Below are 25230 nucleotides of genomic sequence, written 5' to 3' on the forward strand. Positions count from 1 at the left end.
TGCTAGTTCTGGCCAAATCAAAGGGTTCCAATCTGCAGTCCCTCCCCATCCTGCCCCTTCCCTCCCCAGCAGTCAGTGTAAACCCTGGAAACAAGGGACACTACTGTCAGGGGAAAGCAAAGGGGTGACATTAATACGCAGAACTACATTCAGCAAAGTAAATCTTCATGAGACTGACTTGGAAGTGGAAGGGAGCTGCCCAGAGGAGCCCTGCCACCGGGAAATGCTCCATGGAGACGAAGGCCTCTAGCCACACAGCCGGGCTGGAGGAGGCAGGAGGTAACAGCCTGGCAGAGTTTCTACCCCTTTTCTCCTCCTTTTTCTTTTCCCAAGTGAATTTTTAAACATACAGAATTTCTGCCCTCCTTGGAAATGGTGGCCAGCTCAAAGACCGCTTGGCAGGAGGGGCAGTGGGGAGCTGGGTTTCTCCTGCTCGCTTAACCAGTGCAGCTGCAATCTCCGTTCCTCCATAGCTCATCTTCAGGAGTCTGAACTAGGTGACCCTGGGCATGGGGTGGTGCTGAGCCTGCTCTCATTGGTCTTTATATTTTGCTGCCTTCTAGAGAAACTTTCTTTACAGCTCTGAGCTGTGAAAGTGAATCAAGCAGCCCTTGTTTTTGCAGAGGTCACATGAGATGCTTTGCGCTCTCTCAGCCCCCCTACAAATGCCCCTTCCATTTTGCAATACACGAGGCTAAATCCAGGCCTCAGCTCTGACCTGCCTTTTTGACTTTCCCATTTACAGGCTTGATGAACCATTTAAAAAGGGTGAAGGCATTCTGCATTTAGGAAAAATAATGTTGATGTCCAAACCACTTAGGAATGACCCTACAATAACAAACCAATGCTTGCCACACCAGCCTCAGTGCCCCACTATGCAACCCAAAGCTGGCTCACAACTGCCTTCCTTGTCCCCCATTGCTGTGCACCCACTGATGCAGATCCAGCCTTCAATACTAGCATTGAGAAGGAACCAGTGTTTCTAGTGCTGCATCGCCTTGGCCAGGATTAGAGACGCAGGTGACCTCTCAGAGCCTCTGTGCCCTGCTGTCAGAGCTGAGCCAGTGGGGAAAACTGGAGCAAACACATCCAGTCACGATTCCAGCCACAGGAGGTATCCAGCTAGACACAGCCTTGCAAACACTCAAATAAGTGTACAACCTCTCAGCCTCAGGAGGGCTGTTCGTCTGAGTAAACTTCATAGCATCGCTGGAGTGCAAATCAAAGGGACTACAGACAGCCTTGTCTGACCTTCTGAGTGTCTCAGGGCTTTCTGAGTGATGTGTGGAGCCTGGGCACTTCTGCTTGGCTAGGACAACTCCTACAGAAAGGCAGCCAGGTGTGATTTAAAGACATGAAGAGACAGAGAAGTCACTATTCCTTCAGTAGCTTGGTCTCTGGTTAGGCTCTGGCTTTTGCTTTGAAGTTAACTGCTAATCTCAGTGACTGCCACCCAGGTTCTTCTTCGGCTTCTCTGTCCCTGCAGAAAGAGCCCTTCCAAACCTGGTTTAGCATTTTCCTCCTTTCTTCTGCCCACCAAGGCACTTCAGCTCTGTGTTCAAACCCCCACCCCAATCCAGTCTTCCTCTCTGATAAGTCAAGACAAATAGGCTCCTCCATAGTGTCCATATTTGGCATATAACACCAAAAAAGTGTTGCAGTTTTGAAGGCAGACTGTTCATTTAATAATAAATATGCTCTGAATAGTCTGGGCTAGAGGCACTAATAAGGAGGTGGGCACTCCTATTACTCTCTTATGGGGATTTGTTCTTGCTTCCTAGAGCTGTGAAGTTCTCGGCCAAATTGATGGGGCAGGCCATGGCCAAGCGGGTCAAAGCGACCATCCTGTACGCCACAGAAACAGGGAAGTCCCAGGTCTATGCAAAAACCCTGTGCGAAATCTTCAAGCATGCTTTTGATGCCAAGGTAGTGTACTAGCTCCCAGCACCTGCAAGACTGCACACACCTGTGGGTGGTCCAAGGAAATAAATGGCTCTTGGGCAACACATGTGTACCTTCCCATCTTGTGTGGGCCCTCAGCAGCTCCCAGAATGTGGCCTGGTGAGTCTGGGTTACTCAAGAGAAGCCTGCATGTGAACAGCATTTCCAGCTAATACCCCAGCAAGTGTTGGGGCCTACTTTGTATTCTGCTTCTCAGGTAGCCCCAAAGTTTTGAGGGGAGATTTGTCTGTGTCTCTTTAAGTCCCTTGTTCTCATCCTCCTGGTGCAGAGATTTCTGCCAGTGCACTGGCCTGGAATCAGCCAGTAGATGCAGTTCCTGCCCTTAGGTAGCAGGGGCTCAGCAGACTGGCTGGTGGTAGGTCTCCTCACCTAGGCACTCTTGCTAACATCTCTGTTGCTCCCAGGTGATGTCTATGGATGAGTATGACATAGTCCACCTAGAGCATGAAACCATGGTCCTGGTGGTCACAAGCACCTTTGGCAATGGAGACCCACCTGAGAATGGAGAGGTAAGACAGACCACGGGGACAGGTAACCACTGCAGGGATATGGGCAGAGGAGAGGCAGTGGAGAGCAGAGAAGGGCATCCCCTCCAAGCTCAGCTGTTGCATGCTGAAATGGCCTGAAACAGGGCCTGGGTACTGTGTCATACTTGGTGCTGTGCCTATCTCTGCTTCCAGCTCTCTGAAACGGGGATATCTACTTATTCCCTCGCCAGCTGTGAGACAAATGACTTATTAATGGACCCAGGCCAGGCTTTGGTCACTCCTTTGGTTCCTGTAGCTAGATTTGCAAACCTGATGGCCTTTGCTGTGGGTTTGTTTTTTTTTTTTCTCTCTCTCTCTGTAGAAATTTGGCTGCGCGCTAATGGAAATGAAGAATCCCAACTCCAACCTGGAGGAGAGGAAGTAAGAGTGCCACACACACCCCCACTCACAACCCCGGAGAGCAGGCAGCCTCAGTAGCCAGGACAGCCGACTCTCTTGGTTTTCCTCCTCTCGGAAGGGAGAGCGAAATCCCAACACAGGTTGCAAGTTTGCAAAGGTTGGAGGGATGGGACCTGCCTGGAGAACCAGGGGTGGAGCAGGCTGAGGTCACAGGGAGGGCAATAGCACCGAGTCAGGCATGTATGTGGACTCTGGCTTATAATTCCCTGGCATAATTCCCGGCCACAGATGTCCCATGGGCAAGGCACTTAGGACACATCCATATGAACCGAGATCCCCTGCTTTTCAGTGCTGCCCCAGCCACCACCACCCTCACCCCCTGGATACCGTGATGTACACTGTGCTTTTGCAGGGGTCCCTAAATCAAGGTCCTGCAAGGTGGGGATGTGCCTTGCATCCCTGCAGGCGGTCACACGTGAGTTGTAGCATTCACATGAGTTTTTAAAGCTGTTCTGTCACGAGGGATGGAAGCACAGCTGCCGACCGACAAATACTTTTCAAAAGTGAAGAGTTTATTAAAATACCAAATCTGTGGTTCTTTTCAGTTGCCTTCTGGGATTTGAGACTGTAGGGCTGGCATTTTAAAGTTTTTCTCTGCAGCTGTAAGAGACAGGTGGCTACAGAAAAACAGATAAAAGCAGGAATTCACCCACAATCATTAAGTCCTATAGCTGAGGCTTTCAAGGAGACACAAAAATAGTGAGACTTGCAGGAAGAGGGGAGTTCCCAGCTGTGTGGATGTAGGCGGGCCAAAAGGACAGAGAGCATTTGAGAACCAAAGCTACCTTCTTGCATCATGCAAAAAATATTTCTAGGGAAAATAAGAGCTGTTAAAAATTCTGGCTGTGATTTTTGTAACACTGAGACCAGAACCAGTACCTTGGAGACAGGGCTTGGGGTTTTAGAAAACTCCCATTGGTGAAGGATGAGCCTTGAGCATCTCTGTGCACGTCCCAGAGGTTGGGATGTGAGGACAGCTGGCAAAGTGTTAATCTTTTGGGGCCTCCTCTTATTTTAGCTATAAAGTACAATTTACTCTGCTTAACTGGGACACTGCTTCACTGTGGCATTTCTCCTGAGTTAACATAGCGATGCAGGCAACTGATAAAAGGCTGCTCCTTAATCAAGGTGGAATTAGTACCGGCCAGTGATAGTGCTGTTTAATGGGACATCAGAGCCCGGGACCTTCCCCTTGGGCAGCGGAGAGCAGTGCCCAGGGCAGCCGAGTGTGGCACTGAATGTTGTCGGGCAGGGCAGGCCCTTCAGTCTTTGCACACCAGTTTGTACCTCTGTGCTGTTGGTTACACAGCCCTCAAGTGGCCTCCTTGCTGTGCAGCCAAGTCATCTGACTGATCCCTGCAGGGCTTGCAAGCCAAAAACCCATTAGGTTTCTAATGGCCTCATCCCTTAATGGGGACAGCTGGCAAAACGGGACATGCAGGCTGCCCTGAAGGTGTCTGGATGAAGAAGGTGCCAGGGCATTTTGTATGTGGCTCTCACCCCAAGGATCTCCTATTTTTTGGGGCAGGGTTGGTGCAACATACGGTTGGGTGCGGAGGTGCCACCCCCAGCAAGCCAGGCAGATTTGAGGAGGACAAAAGCACCTGAGCTCAGTGTTGGCTGCCCCAGCCACCTCTAAATGTAATTTAAGGGACTGGCAAGAGTTTCTAAGGGCCAGAACAGCCTGTGGCTTGGTTACATGACAGCAAAAGTGGTCAGAGTGCTGGAAAAAAAGACCTACAAGGACAGAGCAAAAAGGTGAGAGCCATTTTGTCTGGAGAAGACAGAAATGCAGTGTGGTAGCAGATTTCACATATGGAAAAGGTGACTGCAGAGGAGGAAGGAATAAATTATTCCCTGTGGCCTCCCCCAGGACAGGCCAAGAGGTCATAGATCTGGATGGCAGCAAGAGATGCTGACATTAGACATGAAAAAAGCTTTTGCAGTAGTAAAAAGAGGCCTGGAGGAGATGATCTAGAGAAGAGGGGCATCTCCTGCTGGGAGATGCTGAGCTGGTGGCTGGGACCACCCTGGGGTGGGGACCAGCAACCTCTCTAAGCCATGGTCTCTCAATGAGTTTGCCAGAGCACTGTGGCCATGGATCTGTCCACAGCTGAGGCTTTTTGTTATGATCAAATATTCAATTCCATGAATTGTCCAACACTAGACAGTACAGCAAGGGTTTTCCAAGGATTCTCAGAGGCATTCATATGCCACTGCATTGCCTGCAGTGGTTGAGGGAAAATGTTGCTCTGGGCCATCAGAGGTGCGTGAGATAGTTCATGTATTCTGGGTGATCAAAATGATTATTACAGAAGCAATGTGAGTAGGTTGCTATACCTGGACCCAGCTGCCACAGAATAGTGTTACAGCAGCATTTGGGACTAACCCTGTAAAACATCATGTTTTGGTGAAGGGGAAGAGACCCCTTTTGCATGGTAGTTGAAGTTTCGGGCTGTACCTGTGCCCCTTTGAGTCCTGGTGGGCACTGACCTGACAGGACCAGGCTTTCCAGGCTCTTCAGCTGCAGCATCAGAGCTGCCCAGGTGCCTCCAGCAGGTTACAGGCCTCATGCCCATCTAAACCTGTAGGCCAGGTTACTCTGCCTTCGCTATGTTACCCTAGGTGAGGACATGGCCCAGGGAGAGCAGAGGATACAGCTCCATCCAGATGGAGTGAATCAAGAGTCTGAGAGGAAGAGACAAGGGGAGCAGGTCAGGAGAGGTCTGGAACAGGGTAGGTCGCCATGAGCAGCTCCCGAGCAGAGGTGGCAAGCACAGGGCTCTACAGTCCTGGCAGTTATTTTGCTCAGAGGGTTCAGTCTCCTCTGTGTAGTGTATTGGGTGCAGGAGGTCCGCTGTGACTCATCCACACACTACAGCTTCATTGCTCTTGCAGTATATTTAGAAACTCTTGTGTAGAGCAATTTCTGAAGATGGTTCAATTCAGAAATACTTCTGCTGTTTTCAGATTTTTTTTCTCCTCTCCCCTTCCCCCTCCTTGTCCCCTCCTTTTACTTTTTTTCACTGCCTATGAATGGAAAAACCTTCAAAAGTATATATTCGTACACATGCCCGACCTTGCATATAGCCAGGGAAGGACAGTTAAGACCAAAGGTATTGTCAGCTCTGCACAGCTGGTGACAATGTGATGGTCAACATCAGGGTCTGCCTGGAGGACCCCATAGAGCAGATCAGACCCAGCTGGGGGATGTAATGTGCTGGCTGCCAGGGGAGCGCATAGCCCTGCGTGAACAACATCTACTGTCACCACTGTAATATTCCATGCTGTTGCTGTTCACAGGAGCTACAAGGTCCGTTTTAACAGCGTCTCATCTTATTCGGATGCACGAAAATCTTCAGGCGACGGGCCTGACTCCAGGGACAACTTTGAAAGCACAGGGCCCCTGGCTAATGTCAGGTAAATAGGATGGGGTGGGAGGCAATAACTTCTTGCCGGTCCAGGCAGAAAAGATTAAGTCTGTCTTCAGGAGCTGCAGAAGGGACAGAGCTGGTGCTGCTGCTGTACAGACCCCTTTCTCCTACCACAGCTCTTTCCTAAAACATGATGCATTTTTGCAGCATACAAATCCCTCCACATTCCCCCAGGTTGGTGCTGGCAATGCCAGTGTGGGAGGGGGAGGCAGTGGTGTCCCAAGTGGCACGGTGTCCCTTCAGGCTCTGTATCTGACGCTGTGTCACCTCTCTGCAGGTTCTCTGTGTTTGGGCTGGGATCGCGTGCTTACCCCCATTTCTGCGCCTTTGCCCGGGCGGTAGACACCCTCCTGGAGGAGCTGGGTGGAGAGAGGATCCTCCGCATGGGAGAAGGGGATGAGCTCTGTGGCCAGGAGGAGTCCTTCAGGACCTGGGCCAAGAAGGTCTTCAAGGTAGCCCTCTTCCTTTACGCTTCAGGGAGGAGCAGAGGGGAGAAGGACACAGGGCCAGAGCCTGCAAAGCCTCTGGCTAGAGCTGGATCTAAACCCAGCCTCTCCTTCCCTATACTGGGATCCCGGGTTTTTGGGGAGCTTGGCCCACCACAAAGAAACACAATTTCTTGAGGTTCCTCAAAATTTGGTGGAGCTGAAGCTGTGGTTTGAGCTATATAGTTGCCAGAGGGTGTTGGATTCCTCTTCAGTTATCCCAGATGCCCAGTGGAGGCAGACACCCCGAGACGTGCCCCTGGTCGCTGTGGTCTAGAGCTACCCCATCATGGCTTCCCTTCAACATGTGTTGGCTGAGGTGGGGTGGGATGATGGGGTCCTGCTGGGGACTGTGGGGCTGGCCAGACGTCATGGAAAGCCTGGGTGAAGCAGGGAGTTGCGTGAGAGCCTGGTGTGTGCTGCAGGCAGCGTGCGATGTGTTCTGCGTGGGCGATGATGTGAACATCGAGAAGGCCAACAACTCCCTCATCAGCAACGACCGGAGCTGGAAGAGGAGCAAGTTTCGCCTGACCTACGTGGCCGAGGCCCCTGAGCTCACACAAGGTACACACATGAGGTTACCCAAGAGGGCCCTGGATGTGGGCCAGGTTGAGGAGGAGCCATGATGCGCTTACTGGGGGCAAAGGAGACAAACCTCCTCACCCAAATTCCCCATCTTCCTCAATCTCTGTGTTAAATGCACAGCATTTCAGCCCTGCCTCTCCCTCTTACCCTGTGGCTGTGCCTGACGAGCTGTTTGTGGCAGTCTCAAGCCCCTCTGGCTGCTGGCTGGTTCCTCTCTGTATCTGGGTAACCGAGATGTTAGGATATGATCTGATCTCCGTCTTCCTGACCCCTTTTTCGAAGCAAAGAGCTGGAAATCTGGGAGCTTTCCAAACTCTTTGTTCAAATCCTGCTCCTCTGAGTGTTGCGTTGTAATAGCAGGTCCAGCCCACTGACACATGGCCCCACAGCATGGCTCCTGCAGCTGATGATCTGTAGCACTGGCTTAGCTCTTCCTAAATTCAAGTGCTTAGTTACCAGCCAGGTGGTATTGGCAGCGAGTGGTGCATGCCTGCATGTGAAGGCACATCTCTGCTCCTTGTGCAGGTGCTTTCTGAGGATTCCTCAGTCAATAACAAAACAGGGCACACATTTGGTTCCTTCTTGTGGCTTCTGACTCTCCAAGCCCTCTGGAGGGCTTTGAAGGAGAGGCAGTGGTGGACAATGTCTCTGCAAAAGCCAGAAGCTGTCTGCTTTGGCCACTCTCTGCTGCTTTGGTTCACTGACTCTTCTCCTTCACAGGCCTATACAGCATTCACAAAAAACGAGTCTTTGCAGCCCGGCTTATAACACGCCAGAACCTGCAGAGTCCAAAATCCAGGTAGGAGGTGCAGGTATCCTGTGGCCCGTGGGAGATGAATGCACTCTCTTTGCACCCAAACATATTTGTGCACAAAGTGTTGCATATATTTCTTGAACCCTAAATGTCCCATGGATACCATCTTTGTGCAAGTGTGGCCTAAGTTATAATCTAGGCTGAAAGCTATGCTAACCCGGTGAAGTATTTTCTAGCTTCTAATACAGCGAAAGCTCTACCACTACATAAATTAGCCTCCTGCCTGTAAAGACGAGGAAAAGATGGGTTGCCGCACTTGTGGAGCGGCAGGGTGTATTTAAAGAAAGGATAAAATTGCTGAAGAAAGAGGCTAAATGATCTTCCCCTTTTTAACATTCCCTGACTGTGAGTCAGCGGCTGGGAAGGGAGAGGGTGTCGCAGTGTGAGGGTGGTGCCTGGCCCTTTCTAGCTCCGGATGGTGATTTTGGTGATGTGTTCAATGGGGCATGCACACCAGGGCTTAGACCTACCACCATCACCCAGCACACCCAATGGCTCTCAAAGCTGTATAGGACAGAGCTCAGTGACTCCCTGAAAGACTCCTCAAAAACATGTCCTGATTTTTGTCCTTTCCCTGTAGTCGCTCAACAATTTTTGTGCGACTTCACACCAATGGACACCAGGAACTGCAGTACCTGCCGGGGGACCACTTAGGTGTGTTTCCAGGGAACCACGAAGACTTGGTCAATGCCCTGATCGACAGGCTAGAAGATGCCCCTCCAGCCAACCAGCTGGTGAAGGTGGAGCTCCTGGAGGAGAGGAACACAGCTCTAGGTAACCAGGGCCAGCACAGAGAAGCAGCCTTGCCATAAACAGAGTCTATCGTCCTCACCCATCACCCCACAGTGGTTGCTGTAGCTCCTCAGGGATATAGATGACCCCAGGAAGAATCATTTCCCATCTCACTGGTGCATTTGCCTGAACTGGGAGCACCTCCTTTCACCTTCTTCTGCCCAAATCCATTGCTAATCTGCACTCAGAGCATAGGGCAAAGGTTTGAAGGGTGAGCAGGAGCCTGGGGAAGATGTTTCCTAGATTTTCAGACAAACTAAAGGCATTTACATTCTCATGGGATGAGCAAACTCTAGTGCTGGAAAGAAGAGTTAAGGGATCTTGGTGGACCATCCCAATATTATATTTTGGGAACGGGTTTGATGCCCTACTGCCATGCATATTGCAACAGAAGATGGAAAATGGCATTAACTCAGTGACCAAGGCTGAAGGTGACTTTGTATTTGTGCACATTGCACAGTGTCTCACTTTTAGCATGAGGATATCTCATTGACTCTTCTTTCCGGCTCTTCTTCATCCACTGTCAGAGCTGAGCAGGGTGAATGAAAGCAAGGATTTGTCCACCTTCACTCTTAAGTTCAGCTGATCCCATGGTTGTGCTGGATTCCCTCCTGGCAGGTGTCATCAGTAACTGGACAGATGAGAACCGTGTCCCTCCATGCACCATCTTCCAGGCATTTAAGTACTATTTGGACATCACCACCCCTCCAACGCCCCTGCTGCTGCAGCAGTTTGCTTTACTGGCCACCAGTGAGAAGGAGAAGAAACGTCTTCAGGTCCTTAGCAAGGTAAAGCCTCAAATCCCAATAGGAGGGACTCACAGGGGCTGTTTTTCTGACTTTATGTCAGTAGTCAGTGAGTAGTCAGATTTCCTCCACCTTTACGTGTGGGTGTCCATGGAGCTTCATGGGACATATGTGATCAGGAAGGACAGTGTATACGTGAGTCACTGTCAATAATTTTCCTTCTCAGAGGTGAGAGCAGGATTCCTTAAGGGTTGCCCATTATGGACATAGAAATGGTTTGTGACATGCCCCAGGATGCAGTCCTTCCCCTTGAGCATCATCTTCCACGTGGCTCCTTCCCCCAGGACTATTTTCTCTATTTAGTAGCCCAATCCTTCAGCCCCAGATGAAATAACTTCTAGATATAACCTCAACTTCCCAGCACAAATGAAGACTTTGAAACAGAGTGGCCTGAAAACAGGCAGGCAATCTGTAACAGAGATGGGTGCTGAAGCCAGATCCCTTGCCACTGAACACTGTGCTTGAGCCCCAAGTTCCTCAAGGCCCTGGGTAAAGCTGGGAACTTTTTTATCCCACACAATGTACATGTGGTTCTGCTGAGTCTACACATGGGACAGCAGGGCTCGTCCTGCCTGCCTCCACTTTCCCCCACCTTCACCCTGCCACAGGCCTGGTGGGAAACTGATAGAGATACCAGGCTTGGAAGAGGTAGATGCTTCAGCTCTCGCCTCCCTTCCTTCCCTGGTTGCAGGGCTTGCAGGAGTACGAGGAATGGAAATGGTCCAAGAACCCCACTATCGTGGAGGTGCTGGAGGAGTTCCGCTCCGTACAGATGCCCTCCACGCTCCTGCTCACGCAGCTCCCCCTGCTCCAGCCACGCTACTACTCCATCAGCTCCTCCCCGGACATGTACCCAGGCGAGGTCCACCTCACCGTGGCAGTGGTCTCCTACCGCACTAGAGGTACCACAGAGGGTGCTCATGCAAGGGTCAGTAGAGACAGGCTAGGTGTGGGGACCAGGGAGAAGACCATTAACATATGAGCAACACAAACATGTCTTTGGCAGAGAGATGTTATTTTAAAGTCTTTCTGCCTGTTGCAGTGACCAGATTCCTTTAGACCATAACACTTTTGTCCCACATTATGGAGAACAGCTACATATCTAAGGGTAGTGCACAGCAGAGACACCAGAGCTGGCTCAGGTATCAGCAACAAATTAATCACAGTGTCTCTGAGCTCCACGTGGGATCATTTGCTTGCCCGTGCTGAAGTCCACACTGCCACAACTAGCCAGATTTCAGTACCTGCACAAGCACTGATAAGTCCCAGCTGCCCTGCTCACCATGTAGGGAGAAACAGCCCCTTTGCCCCCACAGCATGAGGGGCACTGGGAGAGATACTGGCCATCCGTCAGGGGGCTGCCACAGCAGCGAGGCATGCAGCCGCATGTAGGAATCTGGCTGGGGAGGATGCAGCTTTGCAGACACCATAGTGAAGGGAGGCTTTTGAGAACCAACCGTCAGCAGAGAGATCCTGGAGACCTTGTGCCTGGAAGCCCCACAGTAGGGTGCTGCTTCAGTCAAAAAGGACTGAGGAAAAGATGGGTGCTTCCTAAGTGTGGTGATAGTGGTCCAGGGCTGGCTTCAGGGCGAGCTGGGGTAGCTCTGTGGAGGATCCAAGTGTCCAGTTTCTACCAAGTCTGTGTGGGATGGATGTGGAGATATTAAAGGGTGCTGGGGTTTAGTGAGGTGTGCAGATGGGGATGTAGTAGAGAGGGTTTCAGAAAGGAAAGCAATTGGAGTAGTCTGCTGGGGTGTTGAGTACAGACTTTCTTCTCTCACCTCCTAGATGGTGAAGGACCAATCCACCACGGAGTCTGCTCCTCTTGGCTGAATCGGATACAGACTGATGAAGTAGTGCCCTGTTTTGTAAGAGGGTGAGTGATCCGTGAGAGGTTAGAAGGATGTGGCAAGCCCCTTGCCAGAGGAGCTCTTTGCTCTGGATTCTCCCTTGTAAAGCACCAAGGGAGCACAGAAAACAGGCCTGGCTTTGTGCTCAAATGGGTTCCTCCAGGACGTAGCTCTTCTGCACTAAAATGTCGCTTTCTGAAAATTCACTTCATTTTTTACCCCTCCCTCTCTGGGCTGCCTTTCAGCTTGCCTTGGCCTCACATGGGCAGAGGTGAAGGAGAGGACATCGGGCTTGGGTTTAACTGGTGTCTTTAATTTGTGCAGAGCGCCTGGCTTCCACCTACCCCAGGATCCCAAGGTCCCCTGCATCCTGATCGGCCCTGGCACAGGAATTGCCCCTTTCCGGAGTTTCTGGCAGCAGCGGCTTTTTGAAATCCAGCACAAAGGTGGGTCCTCCTCCTTGCTGGCTTTCTCCTCCCTCCCCACTCGGGCTGGGGAAGGCTCCTGTCAGCCTGGTGGCTAGAGCAGTCTTGTGCAGGACACTGGGTCTGCCAGCAGGTCCGGAGGGGGGCCGGAGAGGCAGTTTGGAGAACCATGGAACTGGTGGTCTCCTGGGCCGATTGCATCCCCCATCTCTCCCTCAGGCTTGAAGCCTTGTCCTATGGTTCTGGTATTTGGCTGCCGGCAATCCAGGATCGACCACATTTACAAAGAGGAGACGCTTTGTGCCAAAACCCAAGGTGTCTTCAGAGAGTTGTACACAGCCTACTCCCGGGAACCAGACAAACCAAAGGTGAGTTGCAGGCACTGCTCCAGCCCCTACGCGCAGCCCCGAGTGGCTGTGGCCAGCTGGTGCAGTGTGCCCGGCATGGCATGCCATTGCAAACCTGTGTGTGCATGCAGGATCGCCTCCTTCCCGCTGCAACCCCGCGCCAAGGGCTTGTTCCCATCCCTGCACCAACAGGGCTGCGCGCCCCCGTCACTTGCTCTTTGACCTGGAGCCATCCTCACCAGGCAAAAGCAGATGAGGAAGGGGAAAGGCACATCCTCCCAAGCCAGGAGGAATGTTCCTCAGGAGGATGGCCTGAAGCCAGTGCAAACGTCTGGTCCAAATTCCCGCTGCCACCTGAGGGGGCCCAGCAGTGAGATACGAAGGTGTGAAAATGCAACAGCCAAGGGAAGCTTTGCTACTTGCCTCATCTCTTTTCTGTCTGCTAAGGAAGAGCAGAAATCAAAACCTTGCCCAGTCAAGCTCTGAAGAAGCATGCAGCTTTTTCCCCACCTGAGTGCCACACCCAGCCCTGCAGCTCAGTCCCCACTTGCCTCTAAATTTTCCTGTGGGTACCAGAAAGGCATACTCTAGACCTGAATATTTTTTCCAGCGGTACTGCATGCCTGCATCCTGGTGTTCCTAGGGGGATTCACTGAGCAGATGCAGACCCTTAGAGCGGTCCTCAGGACCAGACCTCCATCTGCAAGCAGAGCCCCAAGGGTGCTGGAAAAGCGTCCCCTTGGGCACCCAGCGCCCCCTGCCACAACATTCAGGCTGTCTTCAAGCTGTGCACAGAGCACCCAAGGGATGCAGGGCAGGTTTTTGAGCGCAGGTTGCAGAACACTGGTGGGTGCTGCGAGGTGCAGGCGTGCTCCCCCTGAGAGGTGGTCACATTGCACTGCCACATGGGAGGCAGCTGGTGCATGCAAAGCTGGATGGAGCACACAGGGAGATGGGGCTGAGAAGCTGTAGTTAACATCAGTTCCCACCTCCTCCCCCAGAAATACGTGCAGGACGTGTTACAGGAGCAGCTGGCCCAAACCGTGTACAAAGCACTGAAGGAGCAGGGAGGCCACATCTACGTGTGCGGGGATGTTACTATGGCTGGGGACGTCCTCAAGACCATTCAGCGCATTGTGAGGCAGCAGGGCCAGCTGTCAGTGGAGGAGGCAGGCGCTTTCATCAGCAAGCTGCGGGTGAGTAGCATCTCCCCCATGCACCACAAGACACCGTGCGAGCTCCTGCCAAGGGCACTGCACCTGGTGTCTCCTCCTGCAGACCGGGGAGCACCGAGGATACGGGTGCTGCGGGGGACCGCAGCTCCCATGCACGCTGCCTGCAGCCAGGCAAGGTCGGGAGCATGATCCTCCAAAAGCTTTAGGTCTGCAGTGGAGGTCACCTCGCTTACAGGGGCTCTTGGCCATAGCCCCCTCAGCATGTGCTGTGCTCCAGCCACAAGCCTGTCCCCATCTGGTACTGAGCACTAAATACAAGCTCCTTTTGGTGTCCTTGGTAGGGCAGATGTCCCTGGAGCACAGATCAAGTGCCAATAGCTGGACAGGGCTTATTTGTCTTGCTAAGCCCCCACTGTCCCTCAATCACTGAAGCAAGCTAACGGGGCAGTTTAAGGTCCCCCCCACAAAATCTCCTTTGTCCGTGTGGCTTTCAGCAAACATGGAACTGCAGGTGTTACAGCTGAAGCAGAAGTAACTCTGGTTTGGGATACCGGCCCGAGGGTGGATGCTCGGATGGCTCCGGTGCTGCCCAACCATCCCCACGGCACTACCCCCTTCTGAACCATGTTCCCACGTGGTCTCAGGAGTGTAGGGAGCCCAGAGTCAGTTTTAGCAAGTTTGCAAGTGAAAGCCCTGGTGCATGGGCTGGCCTGGGGCTGCTTGGCCCCCAAAGGCAGGCGGTTCGTGGACTGCCAGCCGCTGAGGAGGTTGACGGCACCGAGCGGCTCTGTCACCGCCCCAGAGCGCAACCTTGGGAAGGTCATTTCATCGCCCTACTTGTTTTGCCCTGCCTTGCCTGTCTTCCCCATCAGCTCTTGCAACAGGCCCCCTAACATTTGGTGGGTATTGGGTAGCTTTCCACAGCGCTGGAGCTTTCTGGTGCTGCAGCAAGACCAACTGTTTGTAAATATTTTTTTTTTTTCTCACTGTCCCTCTGCTGTCCTCTGTTTCAGGATGACAGCCGGTACCACGAGGATATTTTTGGAGTCACCCTGCGTACATATGAAGTGACTAACCGCCTTAGATCCGAGTCTATTGCATTCATTGAGGAGAGCAAAAAAGATGCGGATGAGTGAGTTGACATGTTTATTTTAACCCGGGTTATTGTCTCCCAAGCGTGTGGGCTGTGGTACGGGGAAGGAAGCTTTAACTTTTTCACATGTATGGCACTTCTTATAGCTGAGGCTGAAAAAGGCATTTGATTTTTGCACTGGAAGCAGATGCCACTGCATGGCAGTCTTTCTGTAATAGCTCTCACCTCGCTAGGGCAAATCCCCCTGGCCTTCCCAGGTCATCGCACCCATCGCACCAATGTGCTTGGCGAAGAGCGATGACTTTCCCTTTCCAACCCATGGTCCCATGCTACCCCTGAAAAGCTACAGAGCACCACTGGATAAATGCAATTAGCATGGATGCAGCAGAGTCTCGTCTGAAGAAGGGGGTAGGACAAGTCAAAGCATTTTGGACCCGACAATCCCATCCAAACGCTGACGGGAAGCGAATAGGCGTGCTGGGTCATGTCAGTGGCCTCCCTCTGCTCCCTGAACAGTGAGCCAGGTGGGTACGTGGGCTGTAAGGTTTGCAGGACCCACAGAGAGGGAGGCTCTCCCCGGCTCCTGGTGCCGGCTGTGGCAGGGCTGGCTGCCTCCTGGGGCAACGGGTGGCTGGTACCCACAGCAGGGAGGTCTCCGTGCTGTCCCCACGCTGACAGCTGCATGCCCAGTTTGGAAAGATCTAGAGACTTTTCTTTCTTTCCATTTTTGTAAAAACAACCAAAAGAAGTAAACATCTTGGAATTTGTTAGCAGGTTTCGCCCCCTTGGTTTTGCGTTGGGGTGTTGCGCTGTGAGCAGCCTGGAGTGCAGTCCTTTCCCTGCACTCCCAGCTGTGCCGTGTAGTGCCTGGCTGACCTGGAGCGGGTTTCCCAGCCACCCTGAGGTTTGACAGGACTCTTGCTCCCATGCAGCACGCACAGTGGCATTTGCGCTGTATAAAGAGGGCCTCAGTTTCCCATCTCTAGGGATAAGGGTTACCTACCTGCCCACCTCACCCAGATGCGCAGAGCTCCATACATTAATGCCTATAATGTGGTCCCTTCAACAGGACCTGTGGGAAGAAGCGGGTGGTGATTACTGCCTTTAATTGCTGGGTCATTCTGCAGGAGGGTTACACGGGAAAGCGCGATAGTCCATTTTCTGAAAAGACAGCCAAAGATCCCATCCTGCCCTCCTTGCAGCAGAGGACAAAAGTCCCGCGTGGCTTTGCTCTGCATCAGCCAAATGCTTAATCCTATTGCGCCCTGGCACCCAGTGGCTAGATCTGCCACTGCGTGAGAAAGAGCCGGATCAGGAAAGGGGCTCCGACACTCCTCGCTGCTCCCTCTAAGGCTGGCCTTTCTCCCCTTTCCCTTGCAGGGTTTTCTGCTCCTAACCGGACCCTTTGCCCCAGAGGGGATGCCAGACCAGTCCTGCTGCCCCCTCCAGCCGGAGGGCACTGGGTTTTGTATTTCACGGACACGGTGGCACCTTTTCCACGGGGAAGTGCCCATGGAAAGCGCTCTGTCTCTCGTCCTGTTGTTGTGTCCTGACAATGATGATGATGATGATTTTTATTTCTTTTTCTTCCTCTTTCTCTTGCTCTCTCTCTCTCTTGTCCTGTGGCGGTTTCTTTTCACCCCTGTTTCCCTTCCCCAGATTTCCCCACTGAAGTACAATGGCTTTATAATCCACAGTGGCTCTTAAAAAAAAAATTAACGTTTCTCCTTCTCCTCATGAGGGCATTTTGCAGCTGCATGAAACCACCACCCTCGTGATCATCTGCAGTTTGGGTGTTTAGGGGGAGAGCAGAGGCCCAGGGGGCTGGGTGGGGGGGCACACAGGTTGGCCAGTTCTTGTTGCTTGACCACAACTGGGGGTTGTTCCCCTATTCCCTAGGGCACCTCTTCCCCCAGCTCGGGACTTGGTTGAATCTTTGTGTGGTCTTTGCTTTCCTTTGGACTCACACAGGCCTGGACGCATGCCCAAGGCGCGAGGCAGAAGATGTGCCATGCTCTCATGCCCATGAACTTTGTCCATCCCCAGGCAGCCTGGGTGCAGAAGTGCTTGCTTTGATCTGAAGGCCGGGCTGTCCCTGATTCACGTGTTGCTGATTAACTCATAACGATTTCACCTAAATGGGTTCCGCACTGTGTTTGCCTCCTTCTCTGCTCCCTGTTCCCCATGAGTCTCTCCCTCTGCCAGCCCCTGCTCCTTTTGCTGTCCCCCTCCCGCTGGCGTGAAAGTCCTCCCATGAGGAGCAAGCCCTGAACGTGCAGGCTGTGCATGCAGGGAGAGACTCACGGCAACGACTGCCTGCGCCTCTGACTGCTCAGCCAGACTGTCCTCCAAAAGGCTTTACAGGAGACATGCGATCTGCAGCACAGATGGGGAACAGGTTAGCCATGATGCTGGCAGGAGAGGTTCAGGAATCAGTTGCATCCTAGAGCTTCACATGCTGTGAACGCATGAACCCATGTCCAGGAGAGCCTGGAAAGCCCCAAGGCTGAGAGAGGAACACCTCCAACCCCAGTTGCAAGAGGCATCTCCTGGTAGTGAAGGCCCTTGGGAAGCAGCGCTGGGCCATCGTGGGGGCTGCTGAGGCTCACCGTGTCCCTTACACAGCGCCAGGGGCTGTTGCAAGCCCAGAGAGCATCAGCTCCACCTTAGTGCGGTCTTGTGAGCAGCTCTGGGCCAGCAGAGCCCCAACCCCATGCACAGCTTCGAGAGCAGAAGCCACCTGCATGGAGTGACCTGCTTGGCAAAAGAAATACATGTGGCCTCTTGGTGGCAAGCCAGTCCCCTGAGTAGACTCTGCACCACCTGCGAGTGGCACGAGCTGTCTCTGCCCGGACATGTCGAATGACAAGGGAGGTGAGATCGGATGCAAAGACTCTGTGTGACTCTGGGCTCTGACACACTCACACCTCAACCCTGCTGCAAAAAATCTGGCCCCAAAAGCGGTCCTTTAACATGGTCACAGGGAGATATCAGTCCCTTTTAGAGAGGAAAAGCTGTCAGCAAGGTAAAGCACGTGTGACCTTGTGTGCCCTTCCTCTGTCTGCTCCCTTCCTCATCCTGTTCCGCCCCTGCAGAAGAAGGTTCTTCCTCCCTCATTGCCAGGGCGAGGGCAGAGCGTGGCTGCAGCTCTCGCTGGAGGCAGGGTATGGAGCTGGCATTTTGAGCTAGTATGGTCTGTTCCCTTCCTCCTGCCCCTGTTCTGCTAAACCGTGTGCTGGCGCTTGTATGGAGCAAGGCACCTGCACTGGCACTGGCAGAGGGTTTGTCCAGGAGCTGTAAGGGTGAGTTTTGCTTTTGGAGGTTTAAGATTAGCTGCCCCAAGCCAGTCTGAACAAAAAGAGCTGCATGGGGCTTGCTGCTCTCCCAGCCTGTGGTGCAACCCACACTGGCTCCGCTGGCCTCAGGCTGTGCAGTATCACACCCTCAGCTGGGGCCTCCTACCCTTTCCTGCTGCTTGGCTAGCCACATCTTCCATCCAATATAACCGCCTTCTGCAACCTCAACTCCCTGAATGCTTGAAGCAGCTCTAGCCCGAAAACCCAGGAGCAAAAGGCCTCCAGAGGTGGGGAGATTTGAGATCCAGGTCTCAGTTTTGTTGGTCCCAGCAGAGCATCGAGCGTGGAGTGAAATGCGAATGAATGCTGCCACGGTGTGGCCGCAGCCGAGCTCGCTGTGCTGGAAGGGAGCCGGAGCAGGGCTTCCAACCAGCTGCAAGAAGGACTGGGTTTGTGACACTGCATGTGGACTTCATGACGTAGAGTCGCAAGCAGAACAGGAAAAAAGGCAGCGCCCGGCCCACCTCTGGGGGTTGTGCCCTAATCCCAGAGCAGTCGGTGGGATGGGAGAGCTGGGTCTCGTAGATACTGTGACTTGTGAATTTGGGCAGAGATCCCGCCTGTGGGAGCCAAATCCCTGGCCCTAAACCTGTAAGCATAGAGCAAGCTTGTCCCTAGCCCCTAGTCAGCCCCATGGCTGACTCTGCAGACACAGAGTCAAAGAACAAATCCCAATCTCATTCCCCTCCTTTTTGGAAGCTTGATTCTGGCTCTAGACTTTGTGCTTTTATCCTCCCTTTCCTAGAAGTATCGATGCAACCTGCAAAGGAGGTAGTGCCCAAAGAAATGCCCTTGTCTTCATCCTCTTTCCAGCTTATCCTATGTTGCTGGCAATTTGTTTTTATTTTCTGTTCTGCTTTCCACCCCTCTTGCTATAACATCTCCCAGCTGGAAGTAGCGTTGCTGTTACAGGCTGTCTGCTGTGAGATCAGCTTGCTCTTCCTGCCCCCAAAGTCTGCCGTCTCGCCCCTTCCATCCGATACGCCAGTGAAAATGCCTGGGAAGCGCAGCGGAGAAGGGAACGTGGTGGTGTATTCAGCCTCCCCTGTTGCCTTCGGTGGGATTTCCAAAGTGTCTGTGTGGGGCAGGCAGCCAGACCATCTCAAGTTCAGCAGCCGTCAAGTAGATGAGGCCTTCAGAGCCCTTTGGAAGGGAAATGCTGTTTTAAGGCCAGTCTGCCTGTCCCAGGAGAAGAAAAGCCCTCCCTGCCATGAAGGTCCATGAAGCTTACATCCCTTCAGGGCTCTGAGCTGCCCTCCGTTCCCTTGATCTGAGTAGGACCGTTTGTTCCTCGCAAGCCACATGACTGGGAAATTTGGTTTGTTGTTTTCTGTTGAGTCAGTCCCAGATGTCTCAGCTTTTCCTTCATCCCTCTTACCTGCAGGGGACCGGCACTCCCCTCAAGCTTAATTTTCTCCCTCAGCAAAGGGAGAAATAAACTTGTGAATCTGCTTTATCATTCCACAAATGCGGCTCTTTCACCAGTTGTCTAGACTCTGCTCATCTCAGTGTGACGTGTCTGACACGTGGGTGTAGACACAATATCTCCAGCAAGCAGAAATGGCAGAGAGCGAGATTGGGTCTCCTGCAGACCAGTGTGATGAGCTGTCTGGGGATGTCACACCTGGAGGTCTTGTGCCTCAAGCTCTCAGCTCAGAAATCCATCATCCTGGGGTGCCTCCTGCCCTTCAGGCTCCCGCACCCCCCAACATGGCTTCTGTGGCAAGGTGCTACTAGACCTGATGGACTCCCAGCCTCATCAAGTGTGCAATTCTTCTCATCATGGATGTCCACCACCACTGTCTGTTTTGCAGCAGCTCATCTCCTTTTCAGTTCCCAAGGATTAAACATAAGGAAGCTCTACTCCAAACACAAGAGTTGATGTTCAAGATATTATCAAAAGATTCTACATTTTTTTTGCAGCCTTTTAATTTGTAACTTTTTCAAATGTCCACAGAAAGTTATGTGTGAACTGAAAACTCATGGGAAAAGGTTCTGTGTTTTCCCAACCCACGGTGTCCACTAACAGGGAAAAATAAGTTGTTCATTCAGTGCAAGGGTATCAACTGCCTATGCTGATGACTTCAAAGGTTTCATCTCCCCAGAAGGGCTGCTTGGGAGTTTGCTGTTCTTCTTTCTATTGCTATTTATGAAATACCCAACAGACAGTGAGAAAATAATGAGACTTCTGTTATCAGGAATAGACCTGCAAAGATGCAAAACCTCTACTGTCATTGCTGGGTAGGCCTAAGCTCATTGCACTGATGGAACTGAACCAGTTGCCTCCACACTAGCCGGAGAAATTGGGTTTGAGTTTGAGCTGTCTTGCTACTTGTCCCACATCCTGTGCCTATGTGTCCCCACTGGCTAGCAGGCAGGCTCAGTCCACGCTCAGAGCAGCATAAGCCAATGTGTCCATGCATGACTGGGAAACCTGCACTTGTATCCTGAGCTAATGTGATTGTATCTATGCAGAAGAGGAGATGGGAAGAGAATGGAGCTGCATGAACCTCTGTGTCCAGTCTAACTGTGATTGCTCCATTTGTTGCTTTATTGTTAATATATGATGCCTCTCACCCCCTCCCAGGCTATAATCCAGGCTCCCTCCATCACCTCCCTCTGGAGATCCCTCCTTTCTCCTTCTTTGCCCTGTCTGCCCAGCCAAAAGGCACAGCAAGCTGCTCAGCAAAGGTGGGTCCTGGGGATGGCAATGGACTTACAGTGCCTTGTGCTGGGAAGAGACTACTGCTCTGGAGTTGCTCTCCCATTCCTGCTGTCTCCAGAGATGCTCCTGGGGGTTGTGGGGAACAGATGATTTCATTTTACAAGTGAAATTCTTGGTGGGCAAATTCCCCTGGAATAACTAAGAGCAAATTTTTATCCCTACTCAGCTGTGCTGTGCAATTATCTGCCACTGACAGGGCTTTATAGGGGGTAGGAAGGATTTGCAGGGTAACAGTCTTTTTGGGTGCAAACTGTACACCACCTTCTGTGAGCACCACTGGTCTGTGAAAACCTACCACATACTGGAGGGACACGTTTTTAGTAAGGTGTTGGGGGGAAAGTGCATGTTTGTGCTGCAGCCTCACGGACTTGCGCCAGGCCTAAGCCAAAGCTGCTGCATACCTTAGTACCACTGAAGCAATTGGAGTCCTCTGATTTATACCTCTGGAGGAGCTGCAGAGAGTTCCCAGTGTTTTGGAAGGAGAATTTTATGATCAAAACTAAATTTTGCTCCTGCTTTCACTGGGGACCAGTTCTCGGATTCAGAATTGCTCTGATAACTTTGCAATTGCTTTGATAGTTCGAGAGGGGAGCACAGTCCCTTTACAGAACAGATGGAGATACACTTTCAAGACCATTCAACGTTGCTGTAACTCTGTCTTTGTTACGGCAGTTTCCTCCGCTGTAACAGGAGGAACAAAATGTGGCCAGTGCAGAACACTCCTGAAAACTGTGTTCCCGAACTCAGACAAAATTAGTGCAGAGTACAAGTCCTCCCAGACACAAGATGCCTTGTGGCCACACCTGTTGGCTTCAGTGGCGTTGAGGATGTTCAGCAGCTTGCAGGATCAGGCTTTCATAGCAGCAACAGCAGCAGCAATTTCTTGATGACAGTATTTTCACGTGTGTCAATCAGCACTTGCACTTGCCTGCAATGCATGACTCTCTAGTAATCCATTTGAAATCTACCCTCAACGGGGAGATCTGAGCTCTAGCTTCTTCCATATGGCCATATGTATTTAACAGGAATTCAGGGGAGCTGGAGAAAGCTAATGAGATTGCTGCTTTAAAGCACTTGGTTCCAAAAGTAAAACAGACCTTACTAGAAATCTGCTTGATTTTAGTATGGGTACGAGGGCAATTCATGAAATATTTAAGCATTGTAATGCAGATATATCTTTTTCTGGCTGTGCCAGGAATAAAGCAGACTAGAAACTCTTGGCTTCCACCCCTACAGATGTTGCCAATGAAGGCTGTGATGGAAGTTTGAGCCATTGAAATCACAGGGGAAAAAAAACACAGAATGTGAGTTCATAGCTGAGCAGCCGTAGCTTGTTTTCTGATGAGAGCACTTCACAGCAATGAGCTGACTACAAAGGCTGCTGTTTTCCTGCCTCCTCAGTCATGTATCTATCTGACCAGATATCAGGGAGGGAGGAAACGCTTCAAAAGCAAGAAAATCAGATGTGTGAGCCTTGTCCTGAGAATCCCTTATTTAATGGGAGCCTACAGGCCAAGGCTTTGCAGCTACTCTTCATTACCTTGACAAGGAAGCAGGCAAGACACCTGGGATTTCTCTTGTATCCAGTGGCCAAAGCTTGGAGAAGAAGTCGTTCTGGGGCTGTGGGACAGCAGGAGTGCGTCACTCCCAGGCTATGGAGCTGGGCAGGGGTAGACTCCTACACAGCCTGATTGCAGTGTTTCCACACAGCTCTTTGCAGGGCTGGTTCAGAAACCTCTGCTAGTGAATAATGCTGGACAAGTGTTTTTAATACTTCAAAAATTTGAAGACTTTAAATACTGAAAAAGTCAATCTAAAAGATCAACTGAGGCAGGGTGTCTTTCTGTTGCTATGTTTTCACACGTTGGTTTTAGGCAGGGAAAGCAAAAAAAAAAATTTCTGCAAACGCTTTGAGGACAAATTAAAATTAGTTAAAAATCACCATTTGCTTGGTGGGGGGGGGTGGGGATGGGGGAGGAATTTCACTTGTCTGAAAAAAGAAGAAGAAAAAAGAAAAGCTACCCTATGTGAATAGTCCTTGAAAATGTCCTCAAGCTGCAGAAGTAGGAAATCTTTTAAAGTCGTGTGGCCCCCAAATTTTTTTTTAATTCAAGATCTTGAGTTTCCATTCTGAAAACTTGCATGTACTTTCAGATTCATTAATTAAATTCAAATTCACACAGGAACCCAATCACTTTGTCTCAGAAAGAGCCACAGGCATTAGAGCTACCCACTTCCAAACCTGCTTTTTTAAATTTTTCTCTCTGTGTGATTGTGATATGGAATCATGTCTTAACAAAATATGCTTTACAGTACTCAGCAGGCTGTCTGGAAACAGAAAGCGATGTTTCAGAACCTCCCAGTGCCCAGCATTGAAGTGATGGCTTTATAGCCAATGAAATTCAATGCAAAATTCCGCTTGCTAGGAATCTACAAAACAGTCAAATGTCCAGAATTCCCAAGGCTCAATGTGCTCTGCTGTCCTGAGATGCCTTCAGAAACCCTGGGCTCCGTATGCTAAAAAGAGCTTGCGAATAGCAACGGTTAGGTTGCCTGGTCTGTAGCAACATCCGGAGTTCTTCTAGATTTTACACGATTCCCCAGGTGGCAGATGAGCAGAGTAAGATGACTTTCAGCCAGGACTCATTGCTTTTTAGATTGCATGTAGTTAGAAACAGTAGTAGCTCTGCCAGCTGCCCAGGGAATTTGATATTCAGTGCCAATTAATTTTTGTAATAGGAACAGGGATTTATTCCCTTTATTCCCTTAGGCAACTTTGAAATGTCTAAGCCTCAAAGGTTTGCTTGTTTGTTTGTTTGTTTGTTTTCTGGTGGCCTTTTTCCTGAAGAGCAGTGGTGCAGAGATGAGAAAGGGGACCACTCTGTGAAGGGTGGCAGCTTTGGGGCAGGCAACTCCCAAACTTTCCATTGTAGAGGTTTTCTAAAAGCTCAGATGTGGGTAAATTCTGCTCTGCTAGAAGGGACTCCAGCCTCTCTCTACTCTCTGGTTCTCCTGCCCCTTCCTGCCTCCTCTCAGCACCTCCTCATGTCACTGTGCCTTCATCTGGTTTATAAAATGATGCCGCGATTTAAGACTGGCACATTGACTTTACTTCCATTTTGCATCCTGTAAGACAGGTATGTTTGGAGGGGGGTAGTTTCTTTTGTAACTTTTATTGTGATTCTAAGGTAGGTTTGTTCTGAGGAGTGAAGGGGTGGGGAGAGAGGGAGCAGGGATGAGCAGGAGTTGTATTTGATCGTACCAGTGCTTTAAGCGGTCAGAAACATGGTTTTCCCCTACCTCTGAGCTCTCAATGCTGCTAAAATCTCTGCCATTCGTACAATGTACTCCAGCCCCTCTCTTGGACTGACTCTGGCTCTGTTTGCAAGATGTCCACATTGTTCTAAAGCATGCACCTCTTTCTGTATAGTTCAAATCTTCTGATTTTATGGAATAAAATACTTATGCCTGTTTGCATTACGGTCAAAATAAAAAAGTGAACTAAAATCTAGTGGACTTCATTCTTCTCTTATCTCTGGGTTCTCAATGCTGAGCAGCCTCTCCTGATATCTTGGCCTTGCTCTGTGTGTCCACTTGAGCTTTAATAAATAAAAAGCAGGCTGGTGGCATTGGTTGGTGAGATCTATTTAGCTGCAAGACAGAAACACTTTCTTGTAAAGTTGTTTGACTTCACAGCATTACGTGTTTTACATCATTTGTATCATGTCCATCAGAAAAATACCCCAGTTGATCAAGCAGAGCTGTTTGCACACTATCTGCAGGGCAACTTTCTGTGCTGGAGCCTCAGAAACAGTAGTCCAGACAGGACCTGAGAGGCCTGAGCAGTTTGGCCAGCAAGAGGAATAGCTAGCTGCAGGAGGCTGGGGGAGTGAGCTGGGACTATGGGCATGGCTTTTTACATGGGAATGTCGTGCACTCTTTTAAGCGGGTAGCAGTCTGCCTTTATTTAAACAGATTACTTTTTAATGCGCCCTGGAGAGCAGGAGGACAGATTGCCACAGATGTGATCAGGGCAGAAGACCTGACCTCCAGGGAGGGACATGCAGAAATCTGGATTTAAATCAGTGCTGTGTCTACGTTAGCTGGCCCTGAACTGACCTGTGCGGACCCAAGGGCTCGGGGGAGTGAGCCTGCTGCCGGAGCCCCATCCCGGCCAGGGCAGTGGGGTGGCCGCTGGGAGGCCCGCAGGCAGGTGGGGGGCCCCACCAACGCAAATCAGGTCCACGCTGAGCTACCGGAGCTGGGGCTGAGCTCAGCTGATGGAAGAAAGACCCTAAGTTGTCTGCAAGGAGCAGGAGAGAGGAGGAGGAGCAGCCGTGTGCAGGAAGGCCTGCGGTCCTTGCCAGGAGCCATGCTGCCCTCTCCCAGCGGAGAACGGCAAGGAGCAGTTACCGTACTGTCGCTGGCGTCCAT

At 51.2% G+C, this 25230-nt stretch overlaps 1 protein-coding gene across 1 annotated transcript in view; it reads left to right on the top strand.

The window, feature by feature from the left end:
- The window catches only part of NOS1 (nitric oxide synthase 1), a 45219-nt gene extending 28813 nt beyond the window's left edge, over positions 1–16406 (top strand). Inside the window, exons 13-28 of the mRNA XM_067307379.1 lie at positions 1782–1926; positions 2367–2471; positions 2812–2870; positions 6213–6329; positions 6621–6795; positions 7254–7392; positions 8134–8212; positions 8808–9001; positions 9638–9807; positions 10517–10727; positions 11614–11701; positions 12000–12121; positions 12320–12468; positions 13449–13643; positions 14636–14754; positions 16096–16406. Of these exons, the coding sequence (XP_067163480.1) occupies positions 1782–1926; positions 2367–2471; positions 2812–2870; positions 6213–6329; positions 6621–6795; positions 7254–7392; positions 8134–8212; positions 8808–9001; positions 9638–9807; positions 10517–10727; positions 11614–11701; positions 12000–12121; positions 12320–12468; positions 13449–13643; positions 14636–14754; positions 16096–16111 (2083 nt within the window). The 3' untranslated portion in view covers positions 16112–16406. The remainder of the gene's footprint in view (positions 1–1781; positions 1927–2366; positions 2472–2811; positions 2871–6212; positions 6330–6620; positions 6796–7253; positions 7393–8133; positions 8213–8807; positions 9002–9637; positions 9808–10516; positions 10728–11613; positions 11702–11999; positions 12122–12319; positions 12469–13448; positions 13644–14635; positions 14755–16095) is intronic.
- The last annotated feature ends 8824 nt before the right edge of the window (positions 16407–25230 follow it).

This window comes from Apteryx mantelli, chromosome 17 (assembly GCF_036417845.1).
Source record: "Apteryx mantelli isolate bAptMan1 chromosome 17, bAptMan1.hap1, whole genome shotgun sequence".
Taxonomy (NCBI): domain Eukaryota; kingdom Metazoa; phylum Chordata; class Aves; order Apterygiformes; family Apterygidae; genus Apteryx; species Apteryx mantelli.